This window comes from Carcharhinus amblyrhynchos, unplaced genomic scaffold (assembly GCF_965287045.1).
Source record: "Carcharhinus amblyrhynchos unplaced genomic scaffold, sCarAmb.v2.hapA chromosome_319, whole genome shotgun sequence".
Classification (NCBI taxonomy): domain Eukaryota; kingdom Metazoa; phylum Chordata; class Chondrichthyes; order Carcharhiniformes; family Carcharhinidae; genus Carcharhinus; species Carcharhinus amblyrhynchos.
In genome coordinates this window covers 27,243-46,425 of record NW_027650059.1, presented here as the reverse complement: position 1 = coordinate 46,425, position 19,183 = coordinate 27,243, and the positions used below count along the sequence as shown (strand labels likewise).

The window sequence follows — 19,183 nt, the reverse complement described above, 5'->3', positions numbered from 1 at the left end:
ACGGTCCCCAGTCTACAATTGGTCACTTGCTTAACGGCAGCTGTCGACTATTGGCTCAGGAGACTGTCGATCACATCTATAAGCCGCCCCCGGTCTCCAAACGGCCATTGGCTTGCGAGTACCGTGCCGCTATTGGCGGTCGAGGCCGTCAATCATCTACGAAACCGCCTCCGCCCCCTCGCACTGAACGACGATTGGCGAGCCGGCTTGAGAAGGCGTCCATCCCATTGGCCGAGCCACCCGTCGATCACTGCTAGAGCCCACCCTGCCCTCTGCAATTGGTCACGTCTTTGGCGAGGTCACAGCCCCATTGGCGGTTGGCCTGTCAATCACAGCCCCCCTCCCCGGCCTTCTTTCCGACTCCTCTAAGGGGGCGGTGAAAGGGAGGAGGGGAAAGATGGCGGAGGGACTTTCAAATCAGAGCGGCGTCGAGTGAGGAGGAGGAGGCGGCAAAGGGAGGATGAGCGCGGCGGTTTTCTTCGGCTGTACCTTCATCGCCTTCGGGCCGGCGCTGGCGCTGCTGCTGCTGACCGTGGCCGCCGACCCGATGCGGGTGATCATCCTGGTCGCCGGGTGAGTCCTTCCTCTCGTTTGGTTTGCCTCGCCCCTCTTTTCCCTTCCCAAGATGGCGAGCTTTCGCCTCCCTTGTCCATCTGTTCGCTGCCTAATCCCTTCTCAAAATGGCGGTGGACCTTCCCATCGTCCACTGCTCAGAAGGGCTGCTGTCAATCATTAAAGTCACCCATTCCTCCGCGGCGGGATTTAAAGGCAAGGGCACCACTAATTTGGCCGACGGAAAATAAAAAATATTTCCTCCCCTCTCAACCATTCTTCAAGCAACACGCACCTCCCATGGAGCGGGGGAGGGTGGTGGAGTAGCAAAGGAAAAGGGGTTCCAGCCACCCACCCCATCCAATCCCTCCTCCCCATACCCTCATCAGTGGGCAATTCGACTGGGTGGGGCATCACCCAGGCTTTGCCAAATCGTATCATTGTGGCTCGAACCGCTTTGTGGTTTGTGTTACCATCCCCCACCCCCATCTTAGCTTGTGGTCTGGGGGGTGTGGGGAGAAAGACGGGGTCAGTTGTGGTTGTAGACTAGATGGGCCGAATGGCCACCTTCTGCACTGTAGGGATCCTGTGGTTCGATGGTTTCTCCCCCTGCCGATCCTTGTTCAGAGGCCCTGCTGTCCGTTCTCTTCCCGGCTCCGCCTCAGCCCCCCTCCCTTTTGAGGTTTAAGTTTGTTTATTAGTGTCATCAGTTGGCTTACATTAACACCGCAATGAAGTTACTGTGAAAATTGCCACACTCTGGCACCTGTTCGGGCACAGAGCAACCGAAGAGTATTGATAGGCAGAGGGATCTGGGTGTGCAGGTACACTGAAAGTGCCAGGTGGAGAAGATAGTCAAGAAGGCACATGGCATGCTTGCCTTCATCGGCCAGGGCACTGAGTTTAAAAATTGGCAAGACATGTTTCAGCTTTATAGAACCTTAGTGAGGCCGCACTTGGAATATAGTGTTCAATTCTGGTCGCCACACTACCAGAAGGATGTGGAGGCTTTGGAGAGGGTTACAGAAAAGATTTACCAGGATGTTGCCCCTGGTGTGGAGGGCATTAGCTATGAGGAGAGGTTGGAGAAACTTGGTTTTTTGTGTGCTATACAGACAAAGCATACCAATCATAGAGTACATAGATTTGATTTATTATTGTCACATGTATTGGGATAAGTATTGTTTCTTCTGTGCTCTACAGACAAAGCACACCGTTCATAGAGAAGGAGAAAGTGCAGAATGTAGTGTTACAGTCACAGCGAGGGTGTAGAGAAAGATCAACTTAATGCGAGGTAGGTCCATTCAAAAGTCTGACAGCAGCAGGGAAGAAGCTGTTCTTGAGTCGGTCGGTACGGGACCTCAGACTTTTGTGTCTTTTTCCCGACGGGAGAAGGTGGAAGAGAGAATGTCTGGGGTGCGTGGGGGGGGGGGTCCTTGATTATGCCGGCTGCTTTTCCCCGAGGCAGCGGGAAGTGTAGACGGAGTCAATGGATGGGAGGCTGGTTTGCTTTGAGGTAGCAGTGCTGAGCGAATTGGGGGTTCTGTCCCTTTGATCCGAATGTGGAAGCAATTATGTGGCTCCATCAGTCACTGTGGGCTGAAGCTGTGGTTATGTTCCGGATTCCACTCTCCCTTTGATCTCCGTTGTGTTGGCTGGAGAAATAGTGTCCCGTTCTTTACTTTTTTTTCCCCTCAGAAAGTGGGTTTTAAAATCTCAATCACATGAGCCTGTCTCTCTCACACTCTCTCACACTCTCTCACACTCTCTCACACTCTCTCACACTCTCTCACACTCTCTCACACTCTCTCACTCTCTCTCACTCTCTCTCACCACACACAAAGAGGTGATGTTATGTTCATAAGATTCGATCGTAGCCGCTATGTTCCCCCTTCCCCATTTTCCTGCCTTCTCCCCTTCACCCCATTCCCAATTAAAAATCTGTCTAACTCCCTCCTTACGTGTACTCAGTGTCCCGGCATCCACTGCACTTTGGGGCAGCGAATTTCACAGATTCACAACCCTTTGGGAGAAGGAGTTTTCCCTTCCAACTCTGTTTTAAATTTGCTGCCCCTTGTCCTGAGACCTCTCGCCCCCGGAATGTCCCCCAGGAGGAAGCATCCGCTCCCCGTCCACTTTATCCCAGACCTTTCATCATCTTGTAAACCTCAATTCGATCTCCCCTCGTTCTTCTAAATCCCAGAGAGTGTCGGCCTAAACTGTTCAATCTCTCTTCATCCGACAGTCCCCTCATCTCTGGAATCAATCTGGTGAACCTCCTCTGAACTGTCTCCAATGCCACTACATAAGACATAGGAGCAGAATTAGGCCACTCGGCCCATCGAGTCTGCTCCACCATTCAATCATGGCTGATATTTTTCTCATCCCCCATTCTCCTGCCTTTTCCCCATAACCCCTGATCCCCTTATTAATCAAGAACCTATCTATCTCTTTATCTATTACTCCCTACACCCCCTCCCTATCTCTGCAACCACCTCCAGCCCCCTACACCCCCTCCCTCTCTCTGTAACCCCCTACACCCACCTCCCTATCTCTGTAACCTCTTCCAGCCCCCTACACCCCCCTCCCTATCTCTGTAACCTCCTCCAGCCCCCTACACCCCCCTCCCTATCTCTGTAACCTCCTCCAGCCCCCTACACCCCCCCTCCCTATCTCTGTAACCCCCTCCAGCCCCCTACACCCCCCTCCCTATCTCTGTAACCTCCTCCAGCCCCCTGCACTCCCTATCTCTGTAACCTCCTCCAGCCCCCACACCCCCCTCCCTATCTCTGTAACCTCCTCCAGCCCCCTACACCCCCCTCCCTATCTCTGTAACCTCCTCCAGCCCCCTATACCCCCCTCCCTATCTCTGTAACCTCCTCCAGCCCCCTATACCCCCCTCCCTATCTCTGTAACCTCCTCCAGCCCCCTACACCCCCTCCCTATCTCTGTAACCTCCTCCAGCCCCCTACGCCCCCTCCCTATCTCTGTAACCTCTTCCAGCCCCCTACACCCCCCTCCCTATCTCTGTAACCTCCTACACCCCCTTCCCTATCTCTGTAACCTCCTCCAGCCCCCTATACCCCCTCCCTATCTCTGTAACCTCCTCCAGCCCCCTACACCCCCCTCCCTATCTCTGTAACCCCCTCCAGCCCCCTACACCCCCCTCCCTATCTCTGTAACCTCCTTCAGCCCCCTACACCCCCCTCCCTATCTCTGTAACCTCCTCCAGCCCCCTACAACCCCCTCCCTATCTCTGTAACCTCTTCCAGCCCCCTACAACCCCCTCCCTATCTCTGTAACCTCCTCCAGCCCCCTACACCCCCCTCCCTATCTCTGTAACCTCTTCCAGCCCCCTACACCCCCCTCCCTATCTCTGTAACCTCTTCCAGCCCCCTACACTCCCTCCCTATCTCTGTAACCTCCTCCAGCCCCCTACACCCCCTCCCTATCTCTGTAACCTCCTCCAGCCCCCTACACCCCCTCCCTATCTCTGTAACCTCCTCCAGTCCCCTACACCCCGCTCCCTATCTCTGTAACCTCCTCCAGCCCCCTACACCCCCTCCCTATCTCTGTAACCTCCAGTCTGGGGCTGATATTTATCCCACGATTGTTGACGCTTTTGTTTATTGTTTTAAAAGAAAGCAGATGGCCTGGAATGGATGTCACCGTTATTGGGATCTTGCTTTGTGCAAAATGGCCACCATATGTCCCACGTCACGCAACCGTGACCACAATTAAAAAGGAGGTGGGGGGGGGAAGCATTTTCGTACTGGTAAAGATTCGCTGTGAGGGTGGGGGAGGGGGGGGAAGGGGGAGAATGTGAAAGGCGCTATGGAAATGCAAGTGTGGCTGACAATTCTTAGAGAAATAAGGACATGCTATTCAACTGCAGGGGCCATCATTTTCCAATCACCATCCCTCTGCCACTCACTGTGGCTTCTCTGGAAAATGGTTACCCCGCACCATGGGTGGCACAGTGGGGTTAGCACTGCTGCCTCACAGCGCCAGGGACCTGGGTTCGATTCCTGGCTCGGGTCGCTGTGCAGAGACTGCACGTTCTCACCGTGTCTGCAGGGGTTTTGTTTCCTCCCACAGTCCAAAAGATGTGTAGGTTAGGGTGGATTGGCCATGCTAAATTGCCCCTCAGGATGGCACAGTGCTTAGCCCTGCTGCCTCACAGCACCAGTGAACCGGGTTCGATTCCTGGCTTGGGTCGGTGTCTGTGAGGAGTCTGCACGTTCTCCCCGTGCCTGCGTGGGTTTCCTCTGGGTGCTCTGGTTTCTTCCCACTGTCTAAAAGACGTGCTGGTTAGGGTGCATTGGCCGTGCTAAATTGCCTGTTACTGTCCAAAGATGTGCGGGTTGGGTGGATTGGCCGTGCTAAATTGCCCCTTTGGAATGGCGCAGTGAGTTAGCACTGCTGCCTCACAGCGCCATGGATCTGAATTCGATTCCCGGCTTGGTTAACTGTTTGTGTGGAGTCTGCATGTTCTCCCCGTGTCTGTGTGGGTTTCCTCCGGGTGCTCCAGTTTCCTCCCCCAGTCCAACAATGTATAGATTAGATGGATTAGCCATGCTAAATTGCCCCTTAGTGTCCAAAGATGTGTAGGTTAGGGTGGATTGGCCGTGCTAAATTGCCCCTTAGTGTCCAAAGATGTGTAGGTTAGGGGGATTGGCCATGCTAAATTGTCCCTTAGTGTCCAAAGATGTGTAGGTTAGGGGGATTGGCCATGCTAAATTGCCCCTTAGTGTCCAAAGATGTGTAGGTTAGGGTGGATTGGCCGTGCTAAATTGCCCCTTAGTGTCAGGGGGACTAGCTAGTGTACATGTGTGGGGTTATGGGGATAGGGCCTGGGTTGGATTGTGGTCCGTGCAGACCTGAGAGGCCTCCTCCTGCCCTGCAGGGACTCTGCGATCCTTACCTTTCTCTCTCTCTCTCCCCGCAGCTCCTTCTTCTGGCTGGTGTCTCTCCTCCTCTCCTCGCTCCTCTGGTTTGTGGCGACCCAGCTCAGCGACAAGGAGGACTCCAGGGTACAGCAAGGGCTGCTGATGACGGGGGCCGGGGTCTCCGTCCTGCTGCAGGAGGTCTTCCGCTTCGCCTACTACAAGCTGCTCAAGTAGGCTGGCGTCTCGGCGCTGGGGCTGACCGAGGAGGGGGACGGCGGTGGTGGGTGGGTGGGTGGGGGGTGGGGAGCCGCGGTGGTGGGGGGGGGGGGGGGGGGGTCAGCGGTGGGGGAGGGAGGGGCAGAGAAGGAGAAAGACAATCGCAAATCCCACTTCACCCGTCACCAGCTGCTCGGAGCCTCGATCGCGCCCACTCCTGTTACAACACTGAGGTCAATCCCCTTTATCTTGTGTCGTAAGACCATAAAACATAGGAGCAGAATTAGGCCACTCAGCCCATCAAATCTGCTCCGCCATTTGGTCATGGCTGATATCTTTCTCATCCCCAATCTCTCCTGCCTTTTAATTTCACTTATTATTGTCACGTGTGATGGGATACAGTGAAAAGTATTGTTCCTTGCGCGCTATACAGACAAAGCATACTGTTCATAGAGTACATAGATTTGATTTATTATTGTCACACGTATTGGGACACAGTGAAAAGTATTGTTTCTTGCGCGTACACAACTCTGGTGCGGCCGCACTTGGAGTATTGTGTGCAGTTCTGGTCCCCACATTATAGGAAGGATGTGGAGGCTTTGGAGAGGGTGCAGAGGAGGTTTACCAGGATGTTGCCTGGTATGGAGGGGAGGTCCTATGAGGAGAGACTGAGGGATTTGAGGTTGTTTTCGTCAGAAAGAAGGCGGCTACGAGGGGACCTTATTGAAACATATAAGATGATTAGAGGTTTAGATAGGGTGGACAGTGATAGCCTTTTTCCTCGGATAGAGAAAGCTAGCACGAGGGGACATAGCTTTAAATTAAGGGGTGGTAGTTATGGGACGGATGTCAGGGGTAGGTTCTTTACCCAGAGGGTGGTGAGGGATTAGAATGCCCTGTCTGCTGCGGTTGTAAATGTGCCTAGTTTGGGGGCGTTTAAGAGATCCGTGGATAGGTTTATGGATGGTAAGGGTTTGGTTTAGGTTAGTGGGTCATTGTTTTTTAACTGAATGTTCTATGTTCTATGTTCTATGTTATACAGACAAAGCATACTGTTCATAGAGTACATAGATTTGATTTATTATTGTCACACGTATTGGGACACAGTGAAAAGTATTGTTTCTTGCGCGCTATACAGACAAAGCATACTGTTCATAGAGTACATAGATTTGATTTATTATTGTCACACGTATTGGGACACAGTGAAAAGTATTGTTTCTTGCGCGTTATACAGACAAAGCATACCGTTCATAGAGAAGGAAAGGAGGGGGTGCAGAATGTAGTGTTACAGTCACAGCGAGGGGTGTAGAGAAAGATCAGCTTAATGCGAGGTAGGTCCATTCAAAAGTCTGACGGCAGCAGGGAAGAAGCTGTTCTTGAGTCGGTCGGTACGGGACCTCAGACTTTTTCCCCGACGGCAGAAGGTGGAAGAGAGAATGTCCGGGGAGTTCTTACCCTCGAGGGAGCGCAGCGAAGGCTGATCCCGGGGATGGCGGGGGCTGATGTACGAGGAGAGATTGACGAGGTTAGGATTATTTTCGCTGGAGCTCGGAGGTGGTGGGGGCTGGGATCTCATAGAGATTTATAAAATTCTAACAGGACTAGACAGGGGAGATGCAGGGAAGGATGTTCCTGATGGTGGGGGCCCCCCCCCCCCCCCCCCCCCCCCACCCCTTGTTGTGCTAAGCGGTAGCCCACTGCGTATGGTGTCTGCTGCGCCCGTGATCTCAGTTCAGCTGCTGCCCGGTCAACAGCCTCCAGTGCTTTTGAAATGCCGGTCCCCAGGACTGTCGGTCCACAGGCAGTGTGATTCCTATTCCTTGCACTAACCGCTCCTTCCTGCCCCTCTCCCCTCCAAGGGACCCGTATCCCAGTGAGGACCCCATCCGGGGTTTCCCAGTCAGCACGGAATTGTTTGCTAACAGCCCGGGTTACTGTTCTGCTCCGTGTGTGCCCCCTTCTGAGGAACAGCCAGTGGTCCTCTTGTTCCTACTGCAAAACGGTTTGGTGTTCCTGTTGTGTGTAAGTACCATTGACGAGGAACACCTTTCCCTTCTTAGTCTCTCGATTTATGAGTTTGTTGCCGATCGCTCGGTTCACTTGATCCCCGTTTGATCCCAACACCTGGTAGGTATCAAAGGGGTATGTCCATTTGGGGCTGAGCTTGCGTGAGTCCCATTGCACTGTCCACCGTCCCGCGGTTACACTTAGACGTTTCTGTTTTCACAGAAGTGCGAGTAAACTGTCCCTTATTAACCCGAAAGTGTTGACCGACACACTGCGTCTGCACACAGGAATCATTCTTGGGGACCAAGGCATAAGCGCATCTCTTCGTAGGCTAACCCCCCTCATCTCCAGTATGAGGAGGTTCACCAGGCTGATACCGGAGATGAGGGGGTTAGCCTACGAGGAGAGATTGAATAGACTGGACCTGTACTCGTTGGAGTTTAGAAGATCCCCCCTCAGCCTTCTAGAGACATATAAGATAATGAAGGGGATGGATAGGGTAGGGGTAGAGAGATTCTTCCTGCTCAGAAAGGACAGTAGGACTAGAGGGCACAGCCTCAAGATAAGGGGGCAGTTTAGAACGGAGTTGAGGAGGAACTTCTTCACTCAAAGGGTGGTGAATCTCTGGAATTCTCTGCCCGTTGAAGTGGTGGAGGCTACCCCGCTAAATATATTTAAGTCACGGGTAGATAGGTTTCTGATAGACCGGGGAATTAAGGGGAGAAAGCGGGAAAGTGGAACTGATCCACTTCAGATTAGCCATGATCTTATTGAATGGCGGGGCAGGCTCGAAGGGCTAGATGGCCGACTCCTGCTCCTATTTCTTATGTTCTTACATACCCATCCCTGCCCTGTAAAACAAAGCGGATAGCTCGCGGTATCCGAACAAGCTTTTCCTCCCACCTTTTGGAACCCCCTGCTAAGGAGACGCCAGCATTGGACTGGGGTAACACAGTAGGAAGTCTCACAACACCAGGCTAAAGTCTCTACTCACCTGATGAAGGGTCAGAGAGCCCGAAAGCTCGTGGCTTTTCTTACCAAATAAACCTGTTGGACTTTAACCTGGTGTTGTGAACACCACCCACCCCCACCCCCAACCCTGTACACAGGATCTGTGGGGTTTACAAGTCCCACACATCTCCCCTGTATACCCCTTTTATATTTGCCCCTTACAGGGTGCATCTGATGTATCTACTGAACATCAGTCGTGAGGGGTCCACCCAGGGGTGGCTATATGAGCTTTGCAAAATAGATTATCCTCCAATCCAGTCAAATTTACAGTCACGACCACGCAAAAGTTACACGAGCGATTACGTTCATATTCGCAACGGTCAAGTATCAATCCTGATACTATAATAATCTCCCAAAGTTATACTATTAACCGGAACGCACCAGTTACTCTTGCTTTGCAGGTCTTTGCCTGGTGTTGAGGAAAGCAGTCCGGTTAACTCAGTCGTTCGTTCATTCATTTGTGTAGTTCCAGCTGGGTCCAATGTTTCCGTACACCCCTCCCTCTTGTGTCTAGAGCTAGGGGAGGGGTTGGAAGGAGGGGGATCTGGGAAGGTGGAGGGGAGGGGTTGGAGGGAGGGAAGGGAATCGATCTGCGCATAAAAAAAGCTCCCACAAACCGTCTAGCAGCAGCCCCCAAGATGACTCTTTTTTTGGTGTGTGTGTGTGTGTGTGTGTGTGTGTGTGTTTTGGGTGAGGCTGTACGGCCCATCCTTCACATCCCTGCCCTGCTGAAACAGCTGCCCCAGTTTGGCTTGAGCGAGGGTTACACATCGGCCCGGCTCTCTGGGGTGTACCCACTGCCCCAGAATTCTTTGAGATAGGGGGTGGGGGGATTCTTCTCTCCACCCCCGCCTCCCCGCAAAGCCCTTCCCTCTCGGCAGTGCCACCCAGCAGAAAACCAAAAGGATCTGCTGTACTACGCTCCCCGTGTGAGATAGAATTTAGCAGTGTTGGTCATGTTTCAGTTCCCACGTCTAGCAGGACAAGCACTCTGTAATGTTCTATCTTTTGTGTGTGTAGGAAAGCTGACCAGGGCCTTGCAGCCATAAGTGAAGATGGGAAATCGCCCATATCGATCGGACAGATGGCATACGGTAAAGAAAAAAGAATCCTCTGCGACCCATTGCGTAGAAACTACGGCGAGGAAGCGAATCGTTGTGTCAAATTCCAGTGCTCTGTTTTGTTGTGAATTAAATTGTCGTGGCGCTCGTTATCTCCGTGTAGGCTTCCTGTCTTGCAATGGTTCCGATCAAAAAATCTCATCCTTGATTTCCAAGCCCCTCCTTCGTGCCCATCCCATTTCTGAGAAATGAGGATATTGAGGGATATTTATCAATATAAAACGCTATTCTAATGGAATGCTGTTTACATGAATACAATACTCATTCATTAGCTATAAAAAGTAGAATTTCTTCACTATCAAAAAACATATAACTGGGTTTTTGTGGCTTTCAGAGTCTTCTGCCTTCTTTGAATCTCTGTCTTGTTTTGCTATCTTCATTGTTTTCTGTTGGTGACTTTGCGATTGAGATGAGACTTTCTTTTAAGGCGTAAATTCAGCTATGAGCGATTCATCTCTCACTCTCAGTAAGACCGAGGGAATAGTGAGCTGACTCAACCAAGAATTGAGGAGAAACATCTTTATCCAGGAAGTGGGGGAGAATGTGGGACTCGCTCCTACGGTGGTGGGGAGGGGGTGAATGTGGAACTCGCTCCCAAAGGGAGGAGTTGGGGGGCGAATGTGGGACCCGCTCCCACGGGGCGGGGGGCAGTGGGGTAGAATTTGGGATCTGCTCCCACAGGCCCCAGATCCCTATCACCCTCTGGGTGAAAGATTTTCTTCTCAAATCCCCTCTAAGTATCCTGCTGTTTAACCTCGAATCTCTCCCTCCCCCATTACTGACCCCCCCCCTACAAATGGGGGAGGGGGCAGTTGCCTTCCCATCTGCCCTACGCCCTCCGGATGGAATTGGGAAGGGGGCTTGAATAGAGTTGGGGGGGGGGGGGGGGCCGGTGAATGGCCAGAATCTGCAGTGCCAATCCTGTCGCGATCCCTGCGTGGTAGGGAGGGGCAGGGGGGGTAGGTGTTCTGAGCCAAGTGCCTGTCGAGTCCTCACGTTCACCGCCCCCCCCACTCTCTCTCCCTCCCTCCCCTCTTCCGCAGTTTCCGGGCTGGCCTTCGGAGTTATCAGCGGAGCGTTCTCCGTCATCAACGTCCTGTCGGACTCGCTGGGGCCGGGCGTGGTGGGGATACACGGAGGATCGCCCTATTTCTTCCTTACCTCAGGTGGGTATGGCAGGGTGGGAGCTAGGGGGGAGGGGACGGTTGGGGGGGGGGGGTGGGGGGGGTGGTTGGTGTTTCCCCTCTGTGCCCTCCGGCAGTGCAGCCTTCCCTCGGCGCTGTGCTGCCGGCCTACGCGACGCGCTCACCTCTGCGGAGCCCTGGCCTTCCTCCCCTGAGGCCAGGGTGGCCGGCCCACCCCCCCCCCCACCCCCCCCCCCCAACCCCCCACCCCCCCACCCACCCCCCCCCCCCCCCCCCCCCCCCCCCCTCACTGACTCACGCTGGACAGCTACGAACACCCGGAGCCCGCACTCAGAGAGGCGGTCACCCTCCTGACTGTCGCCACTGTAAACGCAACCCCCCTCTTCCAGTGAATCGTTGAATCCCCGCAGTGCAGAAGGCCATTCAGCCCATCAAGTCCTCACCGACACTCCGACAGAGCATCCCACCCGGCAGCTATCCCCGTAACCCAACACACTTCCCACGGCCAATCCTACTAACCTGTACACCTTTGGACACTAAGGGGCAATTTAGCATGGCCAATCCACCCTAACCTACACATCTTTGGACACTAAGGGACAATTTAGCATGGCCAATCCACCCTAACCTGCACATCTTTGGACACTAAGGGACAATTTAGCATGGCCAATCCACCCTAACCTACACATCTTTGGACACTAAGGGACAATTTAGTATGGCCAATCCACCCTAACCTGCACATCTTTGGACACTAAGGGACAATTTAGCATGGCCAATCCACCCTAACCTACACATCTTTGGACACTAAGGGACAGTTTAGCATGGCCAATCCACCCTAACCTACACATTTTTGGACGCTAAGGGACAATTTAGCATGGCCAATCCATGCCGCACATATTTTGGACAGTGGGAGGAAACCCACGCAGACACGGGGAGAACATGCAGACTCTGCACAGACAGTGACCCGAGCCGGGAATTGAACCTGTGCCCCTGGTGCGGCAAGGCAGCAGTGCTAACCCGCTGTGCCACCATGCTGTCCCTCTCTTTTGTGCGCAGTGTAACTGAGGGCGATTTGCTATCTCTCCGCAGCCTTTCTGACCATGGCTCTCGTTCTCTTGCACACGTTCTGGGGGGTCGTCTTCTTCGATGCCTGCGAGAAGCGGAAGTGGCTGGCGTTGGCCACCGTCGTTCTGAGTCACGTGCTGACGTCAGGCCTGGTGAGTCTACTTCCCTGCCCATCTCCTCCCTACTGCTACCCCCTACCCTCTTCCACCCGTGAGGGTTCCGTGGAACAGCCAGGCTGGAATCCTGAGAACGGAATGTGATGCACTCTGCAGTAGAATAGCCCAGACTTGGGACATGGCGAGTGCTCTTCCGCTGAGGTGTTGGCTGGCGTCCCGGCCACCATGGTACTACCCCAGTGGGTTGAATCGCGGGAGAAGGGGGGGCTGGTTGACTGTCTAGGCATGGGGTGGATTGGCCATGCTAAATTGTCCCTTAGTGTCCAAAGATGTGTAGGTTAGGGTGGATTGGCCATGCTAAATTGTCCCTTAGTGTCCAAAGATGTGTAGGTTAGGGTGGATTGGCCATGCTAAATTGCCCCTTAGAGTCCAAAGATGTGTAGGTTAGGGTGGATTGGCCATGCTAAATTGTCCCTTAGTGTCTAAAGATGTGTGGGTTAGGGTGGATTGGCCACGCTAAATTGCCCCTTAGTGTCCAGTCGGCCGGGGAGTTGAGGGGAGAGATTCTCCAGCCTCTCATCCATATGTTTCCCGCCAGTAGGAGGTGGCGTGTCATTTGCAAACAGCGGGATTCTCCAGACCCGCTGCTGTAGGTGGGAATTTCCCCCTCGCGCCACCTTCTGGGGGTGCACTGGCAGCGGGAATGGAATTGCCAGAGAATTCCAGCCACTGTTTTTCCAGCTCTTAGCGTACGATAGTGACATGTTTCCACCCCGCTGTCTTGGTGACTCTTGTCTGATTCGGAGGACGGTTAGGAGTTGGTCTCGCGCCCTGGCGATCGCTATTTGGAGACGACATGAAGGGTTCACACCAAGTAACGTTCACGCCACACAAATGTCAGGCAGCGACCATCGCTGAATCCCCCCCCCCCTCCACTATCAACATCCTGGGGGTTACCATTGACCATCGCTGAATCCCCCCGACTATCAACATCCTGGGGGTTACCATTGACCATCACTGAATCCCCCCACCCCACTATCAACATCCTGGGGGTTACCATTGACCATCACTGAATCCTTCCCTCACCCCCCCACTGGTGCTGGCTGTGGGATCTTGCTGTGTGTAAACTGTGGCGATGCTTTTGGTGGTTCTCTGTTGCTGGTGACGGGGGGAGGCGGGCGGGGATCCCTGGGCTTCGAGGGCTGCGTAGGAACACGTCTCCCTCTCTGCTGCTGCTCCTTCTCGAACGTAGCCAGGGATGGCACCTCTTTCCACCCCCAACCCCCCCTCCCCCATGCGAGGGTGGGCAAGGCCTGCGGCCTGGTGGACAGGCTGTCCCGGGTGAGAAAGGTATCCAGTCTCTTCACCCACTCCATCATCTGTCCCCCTGTGACTCGCTGCCCCGCGTCTAATCTTTCTGCTCTCTTTTTCCCTCCCCGTCCCCCAACTCCAGACCTTCTTAAATCCCTGGTATGAGGGGAGCCTCCTTCCGATCTATGGCATCACGTTCGCCATGGGAGCCTGGGCCTTTGTGACAGCGGGAGGGTCAGTGAGGAATATCTGGAGATGTGTCACCTGTAAGTACCGGCGCCGTTCGTGCCCAGGTCCCCCCTGGGGCTTGGTCACTGGGATTTTTACTAAAGTGATTTCCATTCTCGATCTTTCTTGCTCTGGGTCTCTCTGGCTGCGTGTGTGTCTGTGTGTCTGTGTGGCACTGCGTACGTCTCTCTCTCTCTCTCTGTGGCGCTGTGTGTGTGTGTCTCTCTCTCTGTCTCTGGCACTGTGTACGTCTCTCTCTTTCTCTCTCTCTGTGGCGCTGTGTGTGTGTGTGTGTGTGTCTCTCTGTCTCTCTGTGGCACTGTGTGCGTGTGCATGTGTGTCTCTCTCTCTGGCACTGTGTGTACATCTCTCTCTCTCTGTCTCTCTCTCTCGTGCCGTGTGTGTCTCTCTCTCTTTCTCTGTGGCGCTGTGTGTGTGTGTGTGTCTTTCTGTCTGGTGCTGTGTGTGTGTGCGCGTGTGTGTCTCTCTCTCTCTCTCTCTCTCTTTGTGGCGCTGTGTGTATGTGTGCCTCTGTGTCGCTCTCTCCTTTCTCTGTGCCGATGTGTGTGTGTGTCTCTCTGGCGCTGTACGTGTGCGTGCGTGCGTCTCTCTCTGTCGAGACGAGGGGAGATAGGAGGGTGGGGGTGATTTGTCGCCCTGCACTGGGCTCTCAGCCTCTCCTCTGCCTCTCAGCGAACCCCCTTTTTCATTTTGTGTTCCAGGTAAACAGGAGCTGGACCCACACGTCCTGGTGTATTCCGCACTGCGGCCACCAGTGGAAGATTGAGGACCTCTCCCCGTCCCTGTCCCCCTCCCCTCCCCTCCCCTCCCTCGGACACCCTCTCCCCACCCATCAGAGGGCGATTACTCCCTGCCCGTCTCGACGAGGTGGGGGGCTTGGGATGAAGGTCGATTTACCTCCGAGTGGCGGCGAGCTGGTCCGGCCAGGGGTCGGGGGGGGGGAGGTTAGAGAGAGAGGAGGAGAGATCAAACTGGCCCCCCGACCCACCTCGGGAGTGAGGTAGGGAGCGGGATACCTACTACTGAGCACAGAATGCACGTTCTGATTTCAGATTCCGATCATTGTGCAATATTCCGATTCGCGGCCGGCGTTGATTTTTTTTTTAGTTTTAAATGTTTTCCCCCTGGGGCAATGAGGGGTGTGGGGCTGTGACGCTGGAGTGACCCTGGCTGCTTCCTGTCAGTCCCACACTCCGCTTCTGGCCTCAACACTTCTTCCTTTTGTAGTAATTTATTTTGAAGGGAACTCTGTCTGTATCATCTCTCGTCCTTTCGCTTGATGGAGTGTGGGGGGCGGGGGGGGTCTGGTCTCTGTTAACCTATCCCTGGGGCGCGAGGGGGGTGCGAAAGACCAAAAAGAAGGGGGATTCCTACCCACCCCCCTTCCCCTCCAAATAAAGGGGGTGCAGTGGTGGGAGAGCCAGGAGCTCAAGTCCTCCAAATGTACCCCCCCCCCCCCCACTCTCTCCGCGGCATCCCGAACAGGAGGACGGTTCAGCTGCCTTGGGACCTCCCAGCTGCCATTTCATCTCCCCTTGTGCCCGGCGGAAAGCCCGCCTTCTGCTCCTGCCTGCGCATTTGTCACCCGCACCCCCATCCAGCAAACGGGGAGCCGGCCCCAAGAGGGTGCAGGTCGTCGTATGGGTGGCACAGTGGGTTAGCTCTGCTGCCGCGCGGCGCTAGGGACCCGGGTTCGATTCCCGGCCTCGGGATCACTGTGTGGAGTCTGCATGTTCTCCCCGTGACTGCACGGGTTTCCTGTGGGTGCTCTGGTTTCTTTCTACAGTCCAAAGATGTGCGGGTTAGGGTGGATTGGCCGTGCTAAATTGTCCCTTAGTGTCCAAAGATGTGTAGGTTAGGGTGGATTGGCCGTGCTAAATTGTCCCTTAGTGTCCAAAGATGTGCAGGTTAGGGTGGATTGGCCGTGCTAAATTGTCCCTTAAGGTCCAAAGATGTGCAGGTTAGGGTGGATTGGCCATGCTAAATTGTCCCTTAGTGTCCAAAGATGTGCAGGTTAGGGTGGATTGGCCATGCTAAATTGTCCCTTAGTGTCCAAAGATGTGCAGGTTAGGGTGGATTGGCCATGCTAAATTGTCCCCTTAGCGTCCAAAGATTTGCAGGTTCGAATGCATTGGGCTAAATTCTCCCTCGGTGTAACCCGAACAGGAGTGTGGCAACTGGAAGATTTTCACAGTAACTTCACTGCAGTGTTAATATAAGCCGACTTGCGATGCTAATAAGTAAACTTTATTAACACTGCAATGAAGTTACTGTGAAAATCCCCTAGTCGCCACACTCTGGTGCCTGTTCGGGTACACCGAGGGAGAATTTAGCACGGCCCAATGCACCCTAACCAGCACGTCTTTCGGACTGTGGGAGGAAACCGGAGCATCCGGAGGAAACCCACGCAGACACGGGGAGGATGCGCAGATTCAGCGCAGACGGTGACCCGGGGCTGGGAATCGAACCCGGGGTCCCTGGCGCCGTGAGGCAGCAGCGCTAACCCCACGTGTAAGCCTACATTTGTGACACTCGTAAATATTCCTTAGTTTAGGCACGCCTCGTTTCTCCTGGAGCTCTCTGAGTTGGGGGGGGGAATGCCGGTATCCGTGCGCCTGGCGGCTGGCCTCTCTGACGAGGGTGTGCACGGGAATTTGAGGGGGGGGGCCCACTCACCTCCCTACCGTCGTCATCGGAGTGGGTCGCTGAAAGGTCCATGTGTCAAACCGTGGCCGATTCCTCCCCACAGTCCCTTTTTTCTTTTTTTACACACCGCCCTCCCTCGGGGACAGACGTCAACTGTAGTTGTCGTAAGCCCACTCCCCGCCCACCCCCCCCCCCCCACTTTCCACCTCCAATTCTGCCCCTCCCCAACACCCCCCCCCCCCCCCCCCCCCCCCCCCGCCCCGAAATGCTGCAAAACTGGCAGCAAGCAAACCTTCTTGAGAAGGAAACTGGCCCAGGTGTAAGTCAGTCGCATCAAAGCAATTTTGTGAGGCCTGTTTATATATTTAAGGGGAAAAAAGAAATGAACTTGAAAGCACTACAGACGGACCCTAAAAGGGGGCTGTACTTATGGCTTGCCTTAACCCGCGGTTAAAAATTATAGCAGAAGCATCTGCATTCTTGCCTGAATGATGTGGCTCTTGTAACAAGGCGATTCTGTGCAAGACAATGCGCACACATTCTTTAAAAAAAAATAGCATTACTGTTTGATTTTGAAATATAATATTTTAGTTATCTTTGGTGGCATTTGTTGTTTTTCTTTCCCCGTCAATTTCGGTGGGGGGCAGCGGGAGGTGTCTTGCGTCGTTGGAAGCGTGTATGACGACAGTGCCAGATTTCCAACTCCCCAACAACAATTCGCACCGCCGCTGGAAACCCACCTTTTTCTTTGAGTTGTCGAAGCTTTTCCGTTTTGCACTCATCGGGGTGAATGCCAGAATTTGATCTCCCTCGCCGCTTGAAAAAAAAATACAATTTTTTTGGTCGAACTTTTTCCTCATGCACTCATCAGGGCATACGCAAGAATGGCAGATTTCAATCTCAAAAAAAAATTATGCCGCCTCGTGTTTTGTTGAAGTTTTTCCTGATGTACTCATCAGCAAATGCAAGAATGCCAAATTTCAACAATTTATACCAGTGTTGAGCATAGGACATTTTTTGTCAAAGTTTTTCTGTTTTCCACTCATCAGCACATTTCAGATTCTAATTTCTTACAATGATTCACACTGCTGCTGGAAAAAAACTACATGTTTTGTGGAAGCTTTTCCTTATGCACTCAGCAGGACAAATGCGAGAATGACAAATTTCAAGCTTAAAAAAATTTATACTGCATAACATGTTTTGAAGTTTTTCCTTTTGCACTTATCAAAGCCAGTGCTCGAATTTAAACTCTAACCACAATTTATACTGCTACTCAGGACCTGTTTTGTCAACGATTTCCTTTTGCACTCATCAGCGCAGATGCAAGAATGCCAGATTTTGATCTCAAACAACGATTTATACCAGTGCTGAAAACAGGACATGTTTTTGTTGAAGTTTTTCTGTTTCGCACTCATCAGCATGAATGCCCGATTTTAATCTCTTGCAATGGTTCACACTGCTGCTGGAAAAAAATACATGTTTTGTGGAAGCAAATACAAAAACGCCAGTTTTAAAAACTCTGTCAATGCTGTCAAAACTTTTCTGTTTTGCACTCATCAGGGCAAATGCCAGAATTTGATCCCTCTCAGCACTTCACACTGCTGCTTGAAAACAAAATGCATTTTTATTTTTGTTGAAGTTTTTCCGCATGTGCTCACCAGGACAAATGCAAGAATGGCAGATTTGAATCTCAAAACAATTTATACCACTGCTGGTTTTGCCAAAGCTTTTCTATTTTGCACTCAGCAGGGCGAATGCCAGAATTTAAACTCCTAATAATTCACATCACTGCTGAGAAAGAAAACTTTTTTTTGTAGAACTTTTCCTTTTGTACTCATCAGAGCAAATGCAAAAATGCTAGATTTCAGTCTCTCGCAATTGATATCACTGCTGGAAACAGGATATGCTTTGTCGAAGATTTCCTCTTGCACTCATCAGGGCAAATGCCAGAATGCCAGATTTCAGACTCCCAACAATAATTCACCCTGCTGCAGAAAAATACTTTTGAGGAAGTTTTTTCCCTTGCACTCATCAGAGCAAATGCCAGAATTTAACCTCACAACAATTTATACTGCTGCTGAAAATAGGACATGTTTTAGAGTCATAGAGGCTTGCAGCATGGAAGCAGGCCCTTCGGCCCAAGTTGTCCATGCTGTCCATTTTTTTAAACCCCTAAGATAGTTGCAGTTGCCCGCATTTGGCCCATATCCCCTCTATACCCATCTTACCCGTGTAACTGTCTAAATGCTTTTTAAAAGACAAAATTGTACCCACCTCTACTACTACCTCTGGCAGCTCGTTCCAGACACCACCCTCTGTGTGAAAAAATTGCCCCTCTGGGCACTTTTGTATCTCTCCCCTCTCACCGTAAACCTATGCCCTGTAGTTTTAGACTCCCCTACCTTTGGGAAAAGATATTGACTATCTCGCTGATCTGTGCCCCTCATTATTTTATAGACATCTATAAGATCACCCCTCAGCCTCCTACGCTCCAGAGGAAAAAAGTCCCAGTCTATCCAGCCTCTCCTTATAACTCAATCCATCAAGTCCCGGTAGCATCCTAGTAAATCTTTTCTGCACTCATTCTAGTTTAATAATATCCTTTCTATAATAGGGTGACCAGAACTGTACACAGTATTCCAAGTGTGGCCTTACCAATGTCTTGTACAATTTTAACAAGACGTCCCCACTCCTGTATTCAATGTTCTGACCGATGAAACCAAGCATGCCGAATGCCTTCTTCACCACTCTGTCCACCTGGGACTCCACTTTCAAGGAGCTATGAACCTGTACCCCTCGATCTCTTTGTTCTGTAACTCTCCCCAATGCCTTACCGTTAACTGAGTAACTCCTGCCCT

General features: G+C 52.5%; 1 protein-coding gene across 1 annotated transcript; it reads left to right on the top strand.

Annotated features, from left to right (window-relative positions):
- Positions 1 to 301: 301 nt before the first annotated feature.
- LOC145339084 (gamma-secretase subunit APH-1A-like) lies at positions 302 to 14,587 on the top strand. Its single transcript, XM_080183515.1, has 7 exons — positions 302 to 573; positions 5,501 to 5,671; positions 9,696 to 9,769; positions 10,840 to 10,962; positions 12,028 to 12,155; positions 13,573 to 13,696; positions 14,381 to 14,587. Exons 1-7 carry the CDS (start codon positions 461 to 463, stop codon positions 14,443 to 14,445), a joined length of 798 nt encoding a protein of 265 aa, XP_080039641.1. The 5' UTR covers positions 302 to 460; the 3' UTR covers positions 14,446 to 14,587.
- The last annotated feature ends 4,596 nt before the right edge of the window (positions 14,588 to 19,183 follow it).

Bases quoted from the DNA above. Each gene is read 5' to 3' on its own strand.
- LOC145339084 (XM_080183515.1), top strand. From the start codon at position 461: ATGAGCGCGGCGGTTTTCTTCGGCTGTACCTTCATCGCCTTCGGGCCG. The intron at 10,963-12,027 runs GTGGGTATGGCA...ATCTCTCCGCAG, and splicing joins CTATTTCTTCCTTACCTCAG to CCTTTCTGACCATGGCTCTC. The intron at 12,156-13,572 runs GTGAGTCTACTT...CCCCAACTCCAG, and splicing joins ACGTGCTGACGTCAGGCCTG to ACCTTCTTAAATCCCTGGTA.